General features: G+C 52.0%; 1 protein-coding gene across 1 annotated transcript in view; it reads right to left on the bottom strand.

Moving 5' to 3' along the window:
- Positions 1-8,227: 8,227 nt before the first annotated feature.
- The window catches only part of Ca5a (carbonic anhydrase 5A), a 31,568-nt gene continuing 26,121 nt past the window's right edge, over positions 8,228-13,674 (bottom strand). Inside the window, exons 6-7 of the mRNA XM_052166595.1 lie at positions 9,523-9,678; positions 8,228-8,491 (exon numbers count right to left, since the gene is read on the bottom strand). Coding sequence (XP_052022555.1) covers positions 8,348-8,491; positions 9,523-9,678 — 300 coding nt within the window. The 3' untranslated portion in view covers positions 8,228-8,347. The remainder of the gene's footprint in view (positions 8,492-9,522; positions 9,679-13,674) is intronic.

Here is a 13,674-nt window from a genome sequence, read left to right as displayed (position 1 = left end):
CTTTACTTGTCATTCTTAGGAAATCTTAGATAAGAGGGCTTTTGAGGTACCGGTCACAAGTCTGACACGTTTCAGGCCTGGTTGCCCCGTATGGTAATTTGATCTGACAGGTGTGCTTGGAAAGTTTCATTGGTCAAAGTCAGACCATGAAGTCCCAAGAACACCACCCACCACCACCCTTTTCACAGACTGTTCTTTTTCCTGTCCAAAAGGGTCCCTGGGAAAACTCACAAGCAGAAGGGAGGGTGGAGGGCTTCATTCAAGAACCTTCAGACTTGTAAGGATGCGGAGTCCTGTGTGCTCTGCTAAACAGTCTGTCAAGCCTTCCCCACTCCTGAGGCATGACCAATGAAGAAATTCAAACTTCTCCCCCTCTCGGGATCAATAGCCAAAGTGCAGCCCAAAATGCCAGAGCTGCCCTTGGAAGCCCATGTCGAGGAGGTGTTCAGCCAAGGACTCCCAGGGTCATTGGAGCCACCCCCACCCCAAGTTTGTCAGTCATTCACACAGTGACAAGCTGGTATCTCTGAATCCTGAGCAGTGGGAGGCCATGGAGCTAATAAAAAATCACAGCAACATTACCATGCCACATACTATAGATTGCCTAAACAGAAGATTTGGGAAGATTGAGAAACTAGCTTCCCATTCTTTCCATGGTCCTTGGAGAGGGCTAAAAGCACTCCACTAGCCCACCGAGACATCGCTAAGATTCCAAGGTACTGCGCCTAACTTAATAGGACACGTGGCAACTCTTAGAAACACTTTGTAAATGAGGAAACTGACTTTGCAGTTGTGTAACCTTGCCTGCCCTGTACGCGCACCCTCGTGGCGTCCTACTCCTAGGCAAGCAACTGCTTACCTCTCACCTGTGGGTGGCTAACCCTTGCTGCTTTTGGAATCTGTTCCAGTTCACAGTGGCTAGGTTCTGCATAGCAGCCATGGAAGGGTGGGGGTGGGGTGGAATGGGGGGGTGAGAGGGCGGGAGAGGAGCTTTGATTTGAGTCAGAGATAGCAATAGTCCAAGGAGGTATAAAATCACAACCACAGCTAGGCAGTGGAGGTGCACACAGAGGAAGGCAGATTTCTGAGTTCGAGGCCAGCCTGGTCTACAGAGTGAGTTCCAGGACAGCCAGGGCTACACAGAGAAACCCTGTCTTGAAAAAAAAAAAAACAAAAATCACAACCATAATTTAGCCAAGGCCACTACCAGAGGCCAAGAAGGGTGGTTCCCTGGGTCTGGAGTTCAGAGAAATATGAACAAGGAAAACAGAGGGGGGGGGGGAACCTGTGCTCTGTCCAATTGGAAGGTTTGGTGCCTGGGAACTCAGGTCCTGGGAAGCTGCTGTGGCCCTTTCCAGGAAGAGTGACCATGCCCAGTGAATGTCCCCAAGACCCATGGTGACCCATGGCTTGTGATTCCTCTGCTGCTGCTTTTCTCAGGGTTGGGTAAGGCCTTAGACTTCTTTCTGCAAAGCAGCTCTCTGTTCGGTGCCCCATCCCCACTCCCTTAACTCTTTTCCTAGCATCTAAGACTCTGAAATGTTTTCCAGGGGCGCCATCTACTGGTAAGTTTCGTCGTCTTAAACAAATTTCCTCACTTAGGCCCCCTCCCCACCTCCCCCGGGAGGTGTATTCCTAGTGGCTAGCTCTTCTACTGGTCAGTAGAATTTTAAATATATGGTGTTGGGCTGGTAGAGGGTTGACTGGGGAGTTTGGAGGACTTAGTGTAGATACTGCTATGTTGATACTGCTATCTGGTCACCTATATGCTGCTGTAAGTACTAATCCAGTAAGCTCATTCATTCACTGTCTTAGTGAGGGTTTGACTGCTGTGAACAGACACCATGACCAAGACAACTCTTATAAGGACAACATTTAATTAGGGCTGGCTTACAGGTTCAGAGGTTCAGTCCATTATCATCAAGGCAGGAGCATGGCAGCATCCAGACAGGCATGACACAGGAGGAGCTGAGAGTTGTTTTTTGTTTGTTGTTTTTTTTTTCAAGACAGTTTCTCTGTGTAGCCCTGGCTGTCCTGGAACTCACTCTGTAGACCAGGCTGGCCTCAAACTCAGAAATCCGCCTGCCTCTGCCTCTGCCTCTGCCTCCCAAGTGCTGGGATTAAAGGTGTGTGCCACCACATCTTTGCCTCCACCATCCGACTGGAGCTGAGAGTTCTACATCTTCATCTGAAAGCCACTAGGAGAAGATTGACTCCAGGCAGCTTAGAGGAGGGTCTTGCAGCCCACGCCCACAGTGACACACCCACTCCAGCAAGGCCATACCCACTCCAACAAGACCACACCTTCTAATAGTGCCACTCCCTGGGCCCAGTATATAAAATCATCACACTCATCAACTTGGACTTGCGTGGAGCTGGGTCTGTCGGTGCCCAATCTGGGATGAGGAGAAGTCTGTTCACTTCCACCCATGAAAAGCTACACAAGAGAGGCAGAGTAACCGGAGCATTTCTGCAGAAATGAGTGGAGTCTTGCCTCTCTACGACATCATTCCAAGGGTTGAACTCCGGCCATTTGGATTGGCTGCAGGTACCTTTACCTGCTGAGCCATTTTTTTTTAAAATGAACCCCACCTTGGTTTGGTTTTTTTTTTTTTTGTTTGTTTGTTTAAAATACTTAGTTTTTTAAAGATTTATGTGGATGGGTATTTTGACTGCATGTGTATCTGTGTACTCCTGTATGCGCCTGATGCCCTCAGAGGACAGAGGAGGGCGTTGTGTTCCCTGTAACTGGGGTTACAGAGGGTTGTGAGGCACCATGAGTGTTGGGAACTGAACCTGGGTTCTCTGCAAGAGCAAAAAGTGCTCTTGACCACGGTGCCTCCCCCCCCCACCATCCCTTATATTTTGAAAGAGGATTTACATGGGCCCGCAGCTTGCTGAGTAAGCTGGGCTTAGCCAGCCCGCCCCCTGGACTGCCTGGCTCTGCTCCCAGCCCTGGCATTATAAGCCTGGGTCGCCACATTTGGCTTTTTGTTCTTTTTTTAACATCAGGTCTTCATACTTACAAGGCAAGTTTACCAACGGCCTAGCAACCAACTTTTTTCTTTTTTTCTTATCTTTTTTTTTCTTTTATGTTTCCAGTTTCTTGATGGCCGGAGCTGTTGAGAAGAGGGCTTTCCAGCAGTGCTGGCCGTGTGTTAAAGTGAATGTCCGCCCCGAACACAAGGATGGCCTGGCACAGGAGGCATGGCTGGGGTGGGGTGGATGGCTGAGGCAGAGTATAGGGCGGGAAGGAGCGGCTCTTGCAAACGTTCTTGGTGTCACACACACAGCTGGTCTGCAAGAAGGCGAAGGCCCGGCTCCCTCTGATACAGGCGCTTGAGCCTCAGCACCACAAGAAGCTTCTGGAACAGGGAGGCTGAAGGAGAATGTTCTCTCACAACCACACACGCAGACACTTCCCCATTCAGAGAAGTCAGTTTGGTGAGAACAGGGAGAGGAAGGGCAAAGGTTAAGCCAAACAGCGTGGCTGTGAAGGCAGGTTGGTCAGGGCCTGATATGTGCGAGACAAATAGGAACCTGTAAGGTCTGAGGGTTGTCATGTCTCACTGACAGGACCCATTGGTTCCTTTTTTTTCTTTTTTGGTTTTTTGGATTTGTTTTTTTTTTTTTTTTTTTTTTTTTTTCGAGACAGGGTTTCTCTGTTTAGCCCTGGCTGTCCTGGAACTCACTTTGTAGACCAGGCTGGCCTCGAACTCAGAAATCTGCCTGCCTCTGCCTCCCAGAGTGCTGGGATTACAGGCATGTGCCACCCCTGCCCCGCTGACCCACTGATTCCTTAAACACAGGGAGCAGGGGTGAAGAGACCAGGCATCCCTAAGTGTATGCGGCACTGGGTAGATAGATGTAGGAGCCATTGGCTTGAAGGGGCCTCTGAGTATCAAGTTATGTGCTATGGTGGCAGGCACAACAGCCCACTGTCAGCAGAGGGACAAAGTCTTGAGCTGTGCAGTAACCACTGACCACAGAACACAGCAGAAATGTGAACACAGTCAGGGCTTAGGGACTTCCCCAAGGACACTACTTCAGGGGAAGAAAGAATGGGTATCCAGAAAGGGGAGAGTAACTCTCATGTCTCTCAGAAGGGCTGCGCATGCCCTGGGGCTAATAGAGGCTGATGACCCAGTTACACAGAATGGGCAAGGGCGGGGGGGGGGGGGGGGGGACCGGGGTAGAGTACAGGGACAGCAGTCACTGCTGAGACTGCTCTTGTCCCAGTGAGGCAGTATTGGGAGATTGGTCAGACGAGGCCTCTTCACTGGGACCCAGCAAGAGTTCTCACACATTTGCATTCTTAAACTGGGAGAAAGTAACACAAGCGCTAAGGGCAGAGCCTTGAACTTTTAAAGTTGGGCCAGATATTCTGAAGACAATGGTGTGCGGTCTCTGAGCAGACCAGGACTGTGAGGGAGGCAGGATCCCTTTTTTTTTTTTGTTTTGTTTTGCTGGCTGCTTTGAGGGCTGATATCAAAGGCCTTTCTTCTCATTTTGTTTGTAGTTTTGTAGCAATGTGTCCGGGCTCAGACCTCTTCCTGAGCGTTTCAGTGTCTCCAGGCTAACTTGGCTTTTTAAAAATAGCTAACAAAAGGGATTTTTTTTTTTTTTTTTTTTTTTTTTTAGGAGACAAAGGCATCCTTGCCCTCAGAGGAAAGAGTCGCTGCAGGATCCTGTCTGAGTTCGTGTTGAATATGACGTGGAAGTGCAGTGGAGCTGAGCCCCTCCCTCCCAGTAGGTGCCGCCATCTTGCCTTCTCTGCCTCTGAGACCCTATGAAAATGGATGCCCATGAATGTGGCTCCTGTGTGACTCAAATCTTGAGACCTGGGTTCCAGTCCCATTTCCTGGCACACCCAGATGACCCTGTTGCTCAAAGACCCTGAGGCCTCAGTTCCTTTCTGATCAAGTTTCCCAAACGGTCTGGTGTGGTGGAAGCAGCTCTATGCCTGCATTTGAGACTTTGGAATTCTCCGTCATTGATGCTGCATGAGTCTCAGAGGGTTGGGGCACACAAGCGCAGTCCCTGGGTACCCATTCTTTACAAAAAGCCAAGGATGGGGGTGAGGCAGAGGGAGCAGGAGTGGGGGGGGCTGGAACAAGAGAAGGGAAGGGGGGGGAAACAAAAAGGCCAAGCATGCTGGTGTTCAACTATCGCCCCAGCACTGAGAAGACAAAATGCAGACAGGTTGTCAAGTCTCTGCCTCAGCATCTCACGAGCTACAGTTATGAGTGTGTGCTATCACGCAGGACCAGAAGACACACCTGTCTGTCGGGAGCCTCTGGGTGGGAGCTGTCTTGTTGCAGTCACTTGCCCATGTGGACTCAAGTCCCTCTGCTGGAGACTTGAAGGTGATGGCGCTTCTTCAAGTCTCAAGAACAAACTTTGGGTTTCAACCACAGGCAAGATGATCACTTTGCCCTCTCATGTCATGTCTGGAGTCAGTGACAGAGCCACCTGTCCCTCTCATACCCTGCTGCCGGCCATGGCAACCAAGACACCACAACAGGCCGGGAAGGTCAAGAGTGACCTTCAGGCCTTTGCTGTACCTGAGGCAGCCACCGCTGTCCATGGTCGCAGATGCGTACCAGCCTCTACACTCTTCCTGGAGGATGCGTGGCAGGAAGCCCAGGGTGGCTTCCCATGGTGGCTCCAGGACACTGCCTAGACCGGCCGTGGGCTGTTGACACCATAGGAAGCTCTGGGACAGGAGAGGACCGAACCGCTGCCAAAGTAAACCCGGGGACTACTCGGACTCACTTTGATTTTACGGGCTATTTGTGGGCCAGAGTACATATTTATTCTCTATTTCCCCCAGCAAGACACGGTGTGCCTTAGCGGACAGACCAGGCACTTGTTTATTTTTCCGCGTTGTTTTCCATTGCATTACCTGACAGGAAGCACCATTTGAAGATAACTCGATAAAGTGGCCGAACTGCGTTTCCACCCGAAGGAAAGTTGTAACGCCACAAAAGCAACAAGCACCACATGAATGGGGATCTTTCCTTCTTCTAAGCAAGCAAGCAGTTAAAAAAAATCCCCAAATGGCTGAGGTGACAGGACACCTGTTGTCATCTGGGACAGAGGTGATGGAGCCCCCAGATAGTCCCGATCCAGTGTACAAACGATGCCTCTGAGCCTCACATTCCTCTTGGCTTTCTGATGGCGGACGCTGTGTGCACGTTCACCTGGGCGCCGGCCAAAGCAGGTGCACGGGCAGGAGACAGCTCCCGCCGCTCCACGAAATAAACACTGAGGGCCTTGCTATGTGCTGAGCTGTCTCCCAGACTCTAGAGAGACAGCCCCCACCACCACCCTTGGGACCGACCGTCTTCGCTCCGTTGGCGTCTGACTTCCAGGGTCTGATCATGAAAGATAAAAGAAGCCAAAGGATCACAGAACACACTGGAAACTCTGGGCCGAGAGGTCAGAAGAAGACACCATAGGGGTAAGGGCCAGAGAGTGACGGAGGGTGAGCGTTCTGTCAGAGACCAAGGAAGGGGCGAGCTGCAGGGGCATCTGAGGGTGGAGAATCCCAGGAAAGGGCAAGAAGCTGGAGAGCCAGCCTGCTGAGCGGGGTGAGGCAGTTGGAGGTAAGGACGCCACGAGGGGTGATGTTCATAGAGGGTCACCGCCAAGACCCCAGCCACACCAGTGGCTAGTGTGACAGAGAGGCTGTACGCCCTGCTAAGGACACTTCCCTCTCCACAGCGCCACAACCAGGCGGGCATCCAGAAAGGCGGTTGAGGCCGAGATGAGCATGCCAGCCATTTTCCCAGAGAGATGGTGAAAGGCATCCAAGAGAGGGGTGTCTGGCAGCAGCGTGATGGGGGCACAGGTCTCACCTTTCAAGGCCTCTCATGTGATACTGCATCCCTTCCCAGAGGTCAATGGACACAGAGCCTGTGGTGATGCACCTCAGAGATACCCACGTCTAAACCTTTGACCCCGTGGATGTGTGACCTGGCCCTGGGGACTCTGCGGTGGGATTAAGGACATGGTTAGGGAGAGCTGATTCTGGGCTCTGCATGGACACTAGGTAACCATGAGGGATCTTTCTGAGGTGGTAGAGCCAGACCACAGGAGGAGAGGTGCCTGTGGAAGTATGGAGTGAGCGGAAAGAAAAAGCAGTTTGTGGCTGTAAAGCCAGCAGTGGGGAGGGCAAGCCTCAATGGTGCTGAGTTCAAGGCCAGCCTAGGGCTGTATGGTGAATCTCTCCAGGGCCTCCAGAAGGAAGAAGCCTTGCCCACACCTGACCACAGCCTGGGTTTTCCTAAGAATGGACTTCAGGCTCTCTAAGTCACCCAGTCCTCCACGGTGTGTTACAGGGGCCCCAGGTTTGACCCTGAAGAAAAGGATGTTGGTCCCACCCTCAGAGATGCTGAGGACTCTGTGTGGCCCTAGCAGTGCACCACAGAGGACTTCCACGTACGGAGCAGAAAGAACAGGAGCTGAGAGGCAGACACAACAATATGTGCGGGGGAGTTGTTTGTTTTTTTATTTGTTCAGTTTCTGTTTTTGGATTTTTGTTTTTGTTTTGTTGGGACAGGATCTCACTATGTAGCCCTGGCTGTCCTGGAACTCACTATGTAAACCAGGCTGGCCCTTCAACTCACAGAAACCCACCCATTCTGCCTCCCCAGTACTGAGGTTAAAGGCATGAGCCACCATATCCCATAGCTTGCTCAGTCTTGAAGGCCACCTTGTACCTGTCTTGGGTCTTCTGCCTAGAGTTCTACTCTGTAAGTTTCTGTCTCTCAGTGTCTGTCTGTCTCTCTCTGTCTCACTGTGTCTATGATTTGGGCATTTTGATGCACATGAATGTATAAATGCAAATGTACAATCTTTGCATGTGGATATCAGAGGGCAATGTCACGCATCAGTCAGTCCTCAGACACCTCCCACATTTTGCCTGAGACAGGACCTCTGGCGGTCTGGAATTTTATGACACAGTCCCAGCCGGCAGGCCTGCAAGCTTCCAGGGACCCACCCGTTTCTACTTTCCACGTTGCTGTCACTGAGGCTTAGATGCTCACGCCACTGTCACTGACCTTTTGTTCCGATACCGGGGATCTGAACTCGGGTACTTGCGGCATGAGGCAAGCGCTTTGTGGGCTGGGCTGTCCCTCCAGTTCTGCTTGGGTTTCTTTAAAGAATCTCTCTTACTTGCAACAAAAACAACGACGATGACGACGATGAAGCAACAGGCTGACGGGAGGAGCAATAATGTCTTTTTTTAATCCACGCACCATGCCACGTGGCACCCTGGAAATGCGCGCCCCGCCCCCTGTCCAGTCCGCTCTGCCTACCCCTAACAGACTTCATCCTGAGATTAAGACCTCATTCCCGTCCTGTTGACCCGGAATGATGAGCGAACTTTGCGGTCCCTGAGGGGCTGGAGCGGGCGGTAGTTGTTCACCATCACCTCCTCGTCCTCACCTCTCCCAGAGAACAAGAGTGCGCGGAATGCAGACAGCTGGAACAGAGAGCAGCCATGGTGAGCCGACGCAGGTGCGCGCGGAGGGATCCACGCGCCAGGTGACCCCTCCCACACTGGCCAGCAGAACACAGTAGAATGAACCCGCGACTCCATGACGCCTAAGGGTTCACTAGAGGCTCGGTGGCTGCCACCCTGTCGGGGTTGGAGAGCCATAGACGTGAGGGGGAACCCAGTGGTGCCAAAGAAAAGTCACAGGAGGGTACTGAGACCCAGCCAACAGCCTGCACCCGCTTGCCAAGCACTGAGTGAGTCACACAGGTCGGGAAGGAGTCCTCTGGGTATGTGCCATGACAGACCTGGTAACGTATACATTTACAGCGCACCCGCACTGAACTCCCTCAGTGAGATGGACAGGACCTCATCAGAGTTCATAAATCACTTTCTTTTTTCCTGAAAAAGAAAACCTTTCCCCAAGGCAAACAAAAAGGTCCCATTCTGATTTGAGAATGGCTTTCGTTCTTCTACGGATGGGTTTTCTCAGGCACAGCCTGGCAGACCTATTGAACTCAGGACAATGATCACACCTGGACCTCAGGGAATATGACATATGCCAGCTTCATACATGATGTATGCTGCCCCAAAATGTGATCATGGGACCTTGCACTCGGTGACTCGCAAGTGAACGGAAGCCCTTCTAGCAGTTTGGGAATACCTCAAACATGCCAGCGGGGCTGGGTGCTGGGGAGGCGTGGCTCAGTCAGTATCATCCTTGAGTTCGAGCCCAGAATGCATGGCAGTGTGCTATTGCAATCCCAGCACTGGGGAAGCAGAGCCAGGGTATCCTGGTACTCAGCAGACAGACAGCCTAACCTCGTGTGTGAGTTTCAGGCCAATGACACACCCTGTCTCAAAGTACAAGGCGCATGGTACCCAGAGACTTTAGACCTCCATAACACACAAACACAGATGGACCAGAATATGGAGTCCGGTAACACCCTACCACACCTGGATGAAGAGGCAGGTTAGAGTGACCTCTCTGGGGGCTGTGACTCAGCCAGAGTGCTCACCTGGCTCGGGGACACCTCGATGGGCATCTTCTGCACGATCCATGTGACTGACTCAGCCAGTGGCGGGGTGGTGAGGGAGCCAGGGTAGGTCCAGTAATCCCGGCAGGCAGGCAGCAGACAAGAAGGGTCAAAGGGTCCCACGGCCACCCGTGTATCCTGAGAACAAGAGCCATAGCCCCGTCAATCGGGGGTCAGCACATAGGGGAGTCAGAAAGGAACCACGCGCCTCTGTCTTACCACAGCTTTGATGGCCAAATGACCGTTCTGAACAACGGCTATCATATGGCCACCATGGTCATATGTGGAAACAAAGAAAATGTGACTCTTCTGTACAAAAAAGGAACTCTTACCAAATGGCTACATTTCCCCTGAAAGTTATGCCTTCCTGTATACCTTGGCTGAGATTGTGTGTGTGTGTGTGTGTGTGTGTGTGTATGTGTATGGGAGTACCATTTTTGACATTTTTTATAGTATTTAATGTATATGAGTACACTGTAGCTGTTTTCAGACACACCAGAAGAGGGCATCGAATCCCATTACAGATGGTTGTGAGCCACCATGTGGTTGCTGGGAATTGAACTCAGGACCTCTGGAAGAACAGTCAGTGCTCTTAACCACTGAGCCATCTCTCCAGCCCCATTTTTGACATTTTCAAGCGTGCAATTCGGGGGTTTTAAGGACATTCACTTCATGTAGTCATCACCCACATCAATCTCCAGAACTTTCTCTGCCTCATTAAACCCTGACTCCCATTCTTTGACCACTGGAAGCCACAGCAGACCCATGGAAGTCAACATGTCTCCTCTGTGTAGCCCTGGCTGGTCTCGAACTCACAGAGATCCGGGGTAAAGACCTGTGTTTCCACTGTTGGCTTTGCAGCTGCTTTTGCACCTGGCTTATTTTACTGAGCATTGTGATGTCCTTGTCATCATTAGGGTTTGCGGTGCACAATAGGTGTTAGAACAGCTTGCCTGCCTGCCTTCCTTCCTTCCTCACCCTGTTCTGTTTGGTTTTATGTTTTTCAAGACAGGGTTTCTCTGTGTAGCCCAAGCTCTCCCGGAACTCTCTCTGTAGACCAGGCTAGCCTCAAACTTAGAGATCTACCGCCGCTGGCTCCCAAGTGCTGGGATTAAAGACCCAGGACACAACACCCAGCTGAGGCAGGTCTTGTGCAGGCCAGGGTGTCCTCAGAATCTGTTAGACAGGCATAAATGTGAATTCCTGATCCCCCTGCCTCCTCCTGCTAAGGGCTGAAATTACCAATGTGAGCGAGGCTGCTCTGTGTGTCCTGTGTGCAGCTGAGAAGCATCGGCCACGTGACTAGGCTGGGTCTCTTCTGCATTCACCTGTGTTGGGCACTTGGCCTGCTTCCGCCTTCTGGCTTTCTTAAAAGTCGTTGCAGAGCTGGGCGGTGGTGGCACATGCCTTTAATCCCAGCACTCTGGGAGGCAGAGGCAGGCAGATTTCTGAGTTCAAGGCCAGCCTGGTCTACAGAGTGAGTTCCAGGACAGCCAGGACTACAGAGAGAAACTATGTCTCAAAAACAAAACAAAACAAACAAACAAACAAAAAAAGTCGTTGCAGAATGGGATGGGGTGGGTGCTGTTGGCCTCAGGTGGCTTTCAGTTCTCAGAGGACACAGGTACAGGAAATGCCTGGGCCAGCTGGACTCTTTGTTTGTGGTTTTTCTTCTTTTAAGTTTAAGGACCCACCATGTGTTTTCAACAATCGTTGCACCAATAAAAATTACAGTTTTGGGTTTTTTTGTTTTGTTTGTTCTTTGTTGTTTTTGAAACAGGGTTTCTCTGTGTAGCCCTGGCTGTCCTGGAACTCACTCCGTAGACCAGGCTGGCCTCAAATTCAGAAATCTGCCTGCCTCTGCCTCCCAAGGGCTGGGATTAAAGACATGCGCCACCACTGCCCAGCTAAATCTTACAGTTTTAAAACAGCTGTCTGTCACTGGGCAGTGGTGGCACACACCTTTAATCCCAGCCCTTGGGATGCAGAGGGACGTGTATCTCTGAGTCTGAGGCCAGCCTGGTCCACAGAGAAACACTGTCTCAAACAAACAAAAACCAACCAACCCTTGTCTCCTTCAAGCAGCCTGATGTATAACGTGTACATGTGTGAGCCCCTCCCCCAACCCCCACGTTCTTCCCTGTCACGGGGAGCAGGTGGGAGCGACACCCTCCATCCCCCGCCTCGTATCTGCTCCTGGGGTATTGCTCAAGATCTCTGCCCTCCTCTCAAGACAGCTGGAGTCAGCCTGTGTTCACAGTTTGCGTTTGCAACACTTCCCGCATTTCATAAAGACTTTCTCAGCTCCCGTGGGATGTCACTGTCCTTTTGCTCATACAAGCAAGCATTCCTTTCATTTTATCACAAATGCCCATCTGAGCTGACCGTGAGCCTAACTGCCTCAGGTGCGGAGGACACAGACAGAAAAGTGGACAGAACCCCTTCCTTCCACAGACCCCCACAGGACCAAGACATAAAGCACAAGCATCAACACTGGGGACTCTTAAATGGAGAAAAGTAACAGGGTGGGGAAGCAGGATGAGGTGGGGGACAGTGAGAGGCGTGGTCCCAGAGGCCTAGGGGAGTGGCATCTGAGGACAAACACAGAAGACATGAAGGAAGAGTTTGCTGCTTGCACGCATCTGTTGCAAAGGTCTTGAGGCAGCCTGAGGCACAACAGAGAAGTCGAGGACCTGGTGTGGCCTCGAGGAAGAATTTTGTACCTTCTGGTAAGGCATGAAAGCAATGAGGCTGGAGAGATGGCTCCAGTGTGGGAGCTGCGTTGTAAGCCTGAGGCCCTGAGTTTAGTCCTCAGTATGTGGGAAAGCTGGGCGGGGTGGTGTAGGCTCCAGCAATCCCAGCACCGGGGAAGTGGAGACAGGCAGATCCTGGGGCTCGCTGGTCAGCCAGCTGGCCTCACCTCCTCTGTGAACTCTAGGACAGGAGAGACTCAGCCTTAAAGACTAAGGCGGGGCCGGCGGTGGTGGCACACCCCTGTAATCCCAGCACTTGGGAGGCAGAGGCAGGCGGATTTCGGAGTTCAAGGACAGCCTGGTCTACAGAGTGAGTTCCAGGACAGCCAGGGCTACACAGCGAAACCCCGTCTCCAAAACAAAACAAAACAAAAAAGGTGGGCAGCACCTAAGGCCTGCACGCACACCTGCGCACACACCTGCACACACACAAAGACAACATCAACAGAGAGGAGGCAGAGGAGGGACGCCTGCAGAGAGTGACACCTTGTCTCAGCCTGGGGACCCTACAGAACTTCACCTGGGCAGCAGGAGTGCCACCTGCTCATGGCATGACTGCTGCTCATCATACCAGGCTGTCACTGCTCCAGGGTGCAGGGACGGAGCTCCTCCTTCCCTGGGAACTTCCTAGGGGCCTAGAGGTCCCTGGGGTCCTGAAGCAAGCAGGCCGGGGACAGCCTCATGGGTAGCGTTGGGGACACAGGGAGACAGAGAAAATGAACCCAACCAAGACCCTAGACAGTTGTAACATCAAGAACTACACAGGGTGCTAGGGGTCCCGCTGATTGAGGGTTCAAGGAGACCCCAAACTCCAGCTAAGCCATCCAGCCTGAGCCATGGCATGGCATTCTGGGCTATGGAGACACAGGGCGGGAGCCCAGAGCTGCAGCAAGCCACTCTCTGGGGTGGGCTTAGCGAGCAGCTGAGCAGGAATTTGACCCCAAGGCCACCTGCCCCTCACCTCCTCCCTCAATCTCCCCATCCCATCCTCAGAGTCGCCACATCCAAGCATCCGCAGCCCAGGATGGGGGCTGGAGAGATGACTTAGCAGTTAAGAGCACTGACTGCTCTTCCAGAGGTTCTGAGTTCAAATCCCAGCAACCACATAGTGGGTCACTATCGATAATGACATCTGATGCCCTCTTTGGGTGTGTCTGAAGACAGCCTCAGTGTACTTATATATAATAAATCTTTAAAGAAAAAAGTCTGACAGGCTCTTCAAGTGCCCCTCAAGGGAGGAGCACACTCAGAGCACACTGCAGACAGCTGAGTTCCATGCAGCTGCTTGAGACACCCCAGGATGTGCCACAGCCCCCCTGGCCTCCCCCATCAGAACAGTAGAACCACATCTGGGGCCTGGACCCAACCACTTTACCACAGA

Source organism: Apodemus sylvaticus, chromosome 21, assembly GCF_947179515.1.
Source record: "Apodemus sylvaticus chromosome 21, mApoSyl1.1, whole genome shotgun sequence".
Lineage (NCBI taxonomy): Eukaryota > Metazoa > Chordata > Mammalia > Rodentia > Muridae > Apodemus > Apodemus sylvaticus.
Note: the sequence above shows the minus strand (reverse complement) of the source record. Positions and strands in the feature narration are given on the sequence as shown.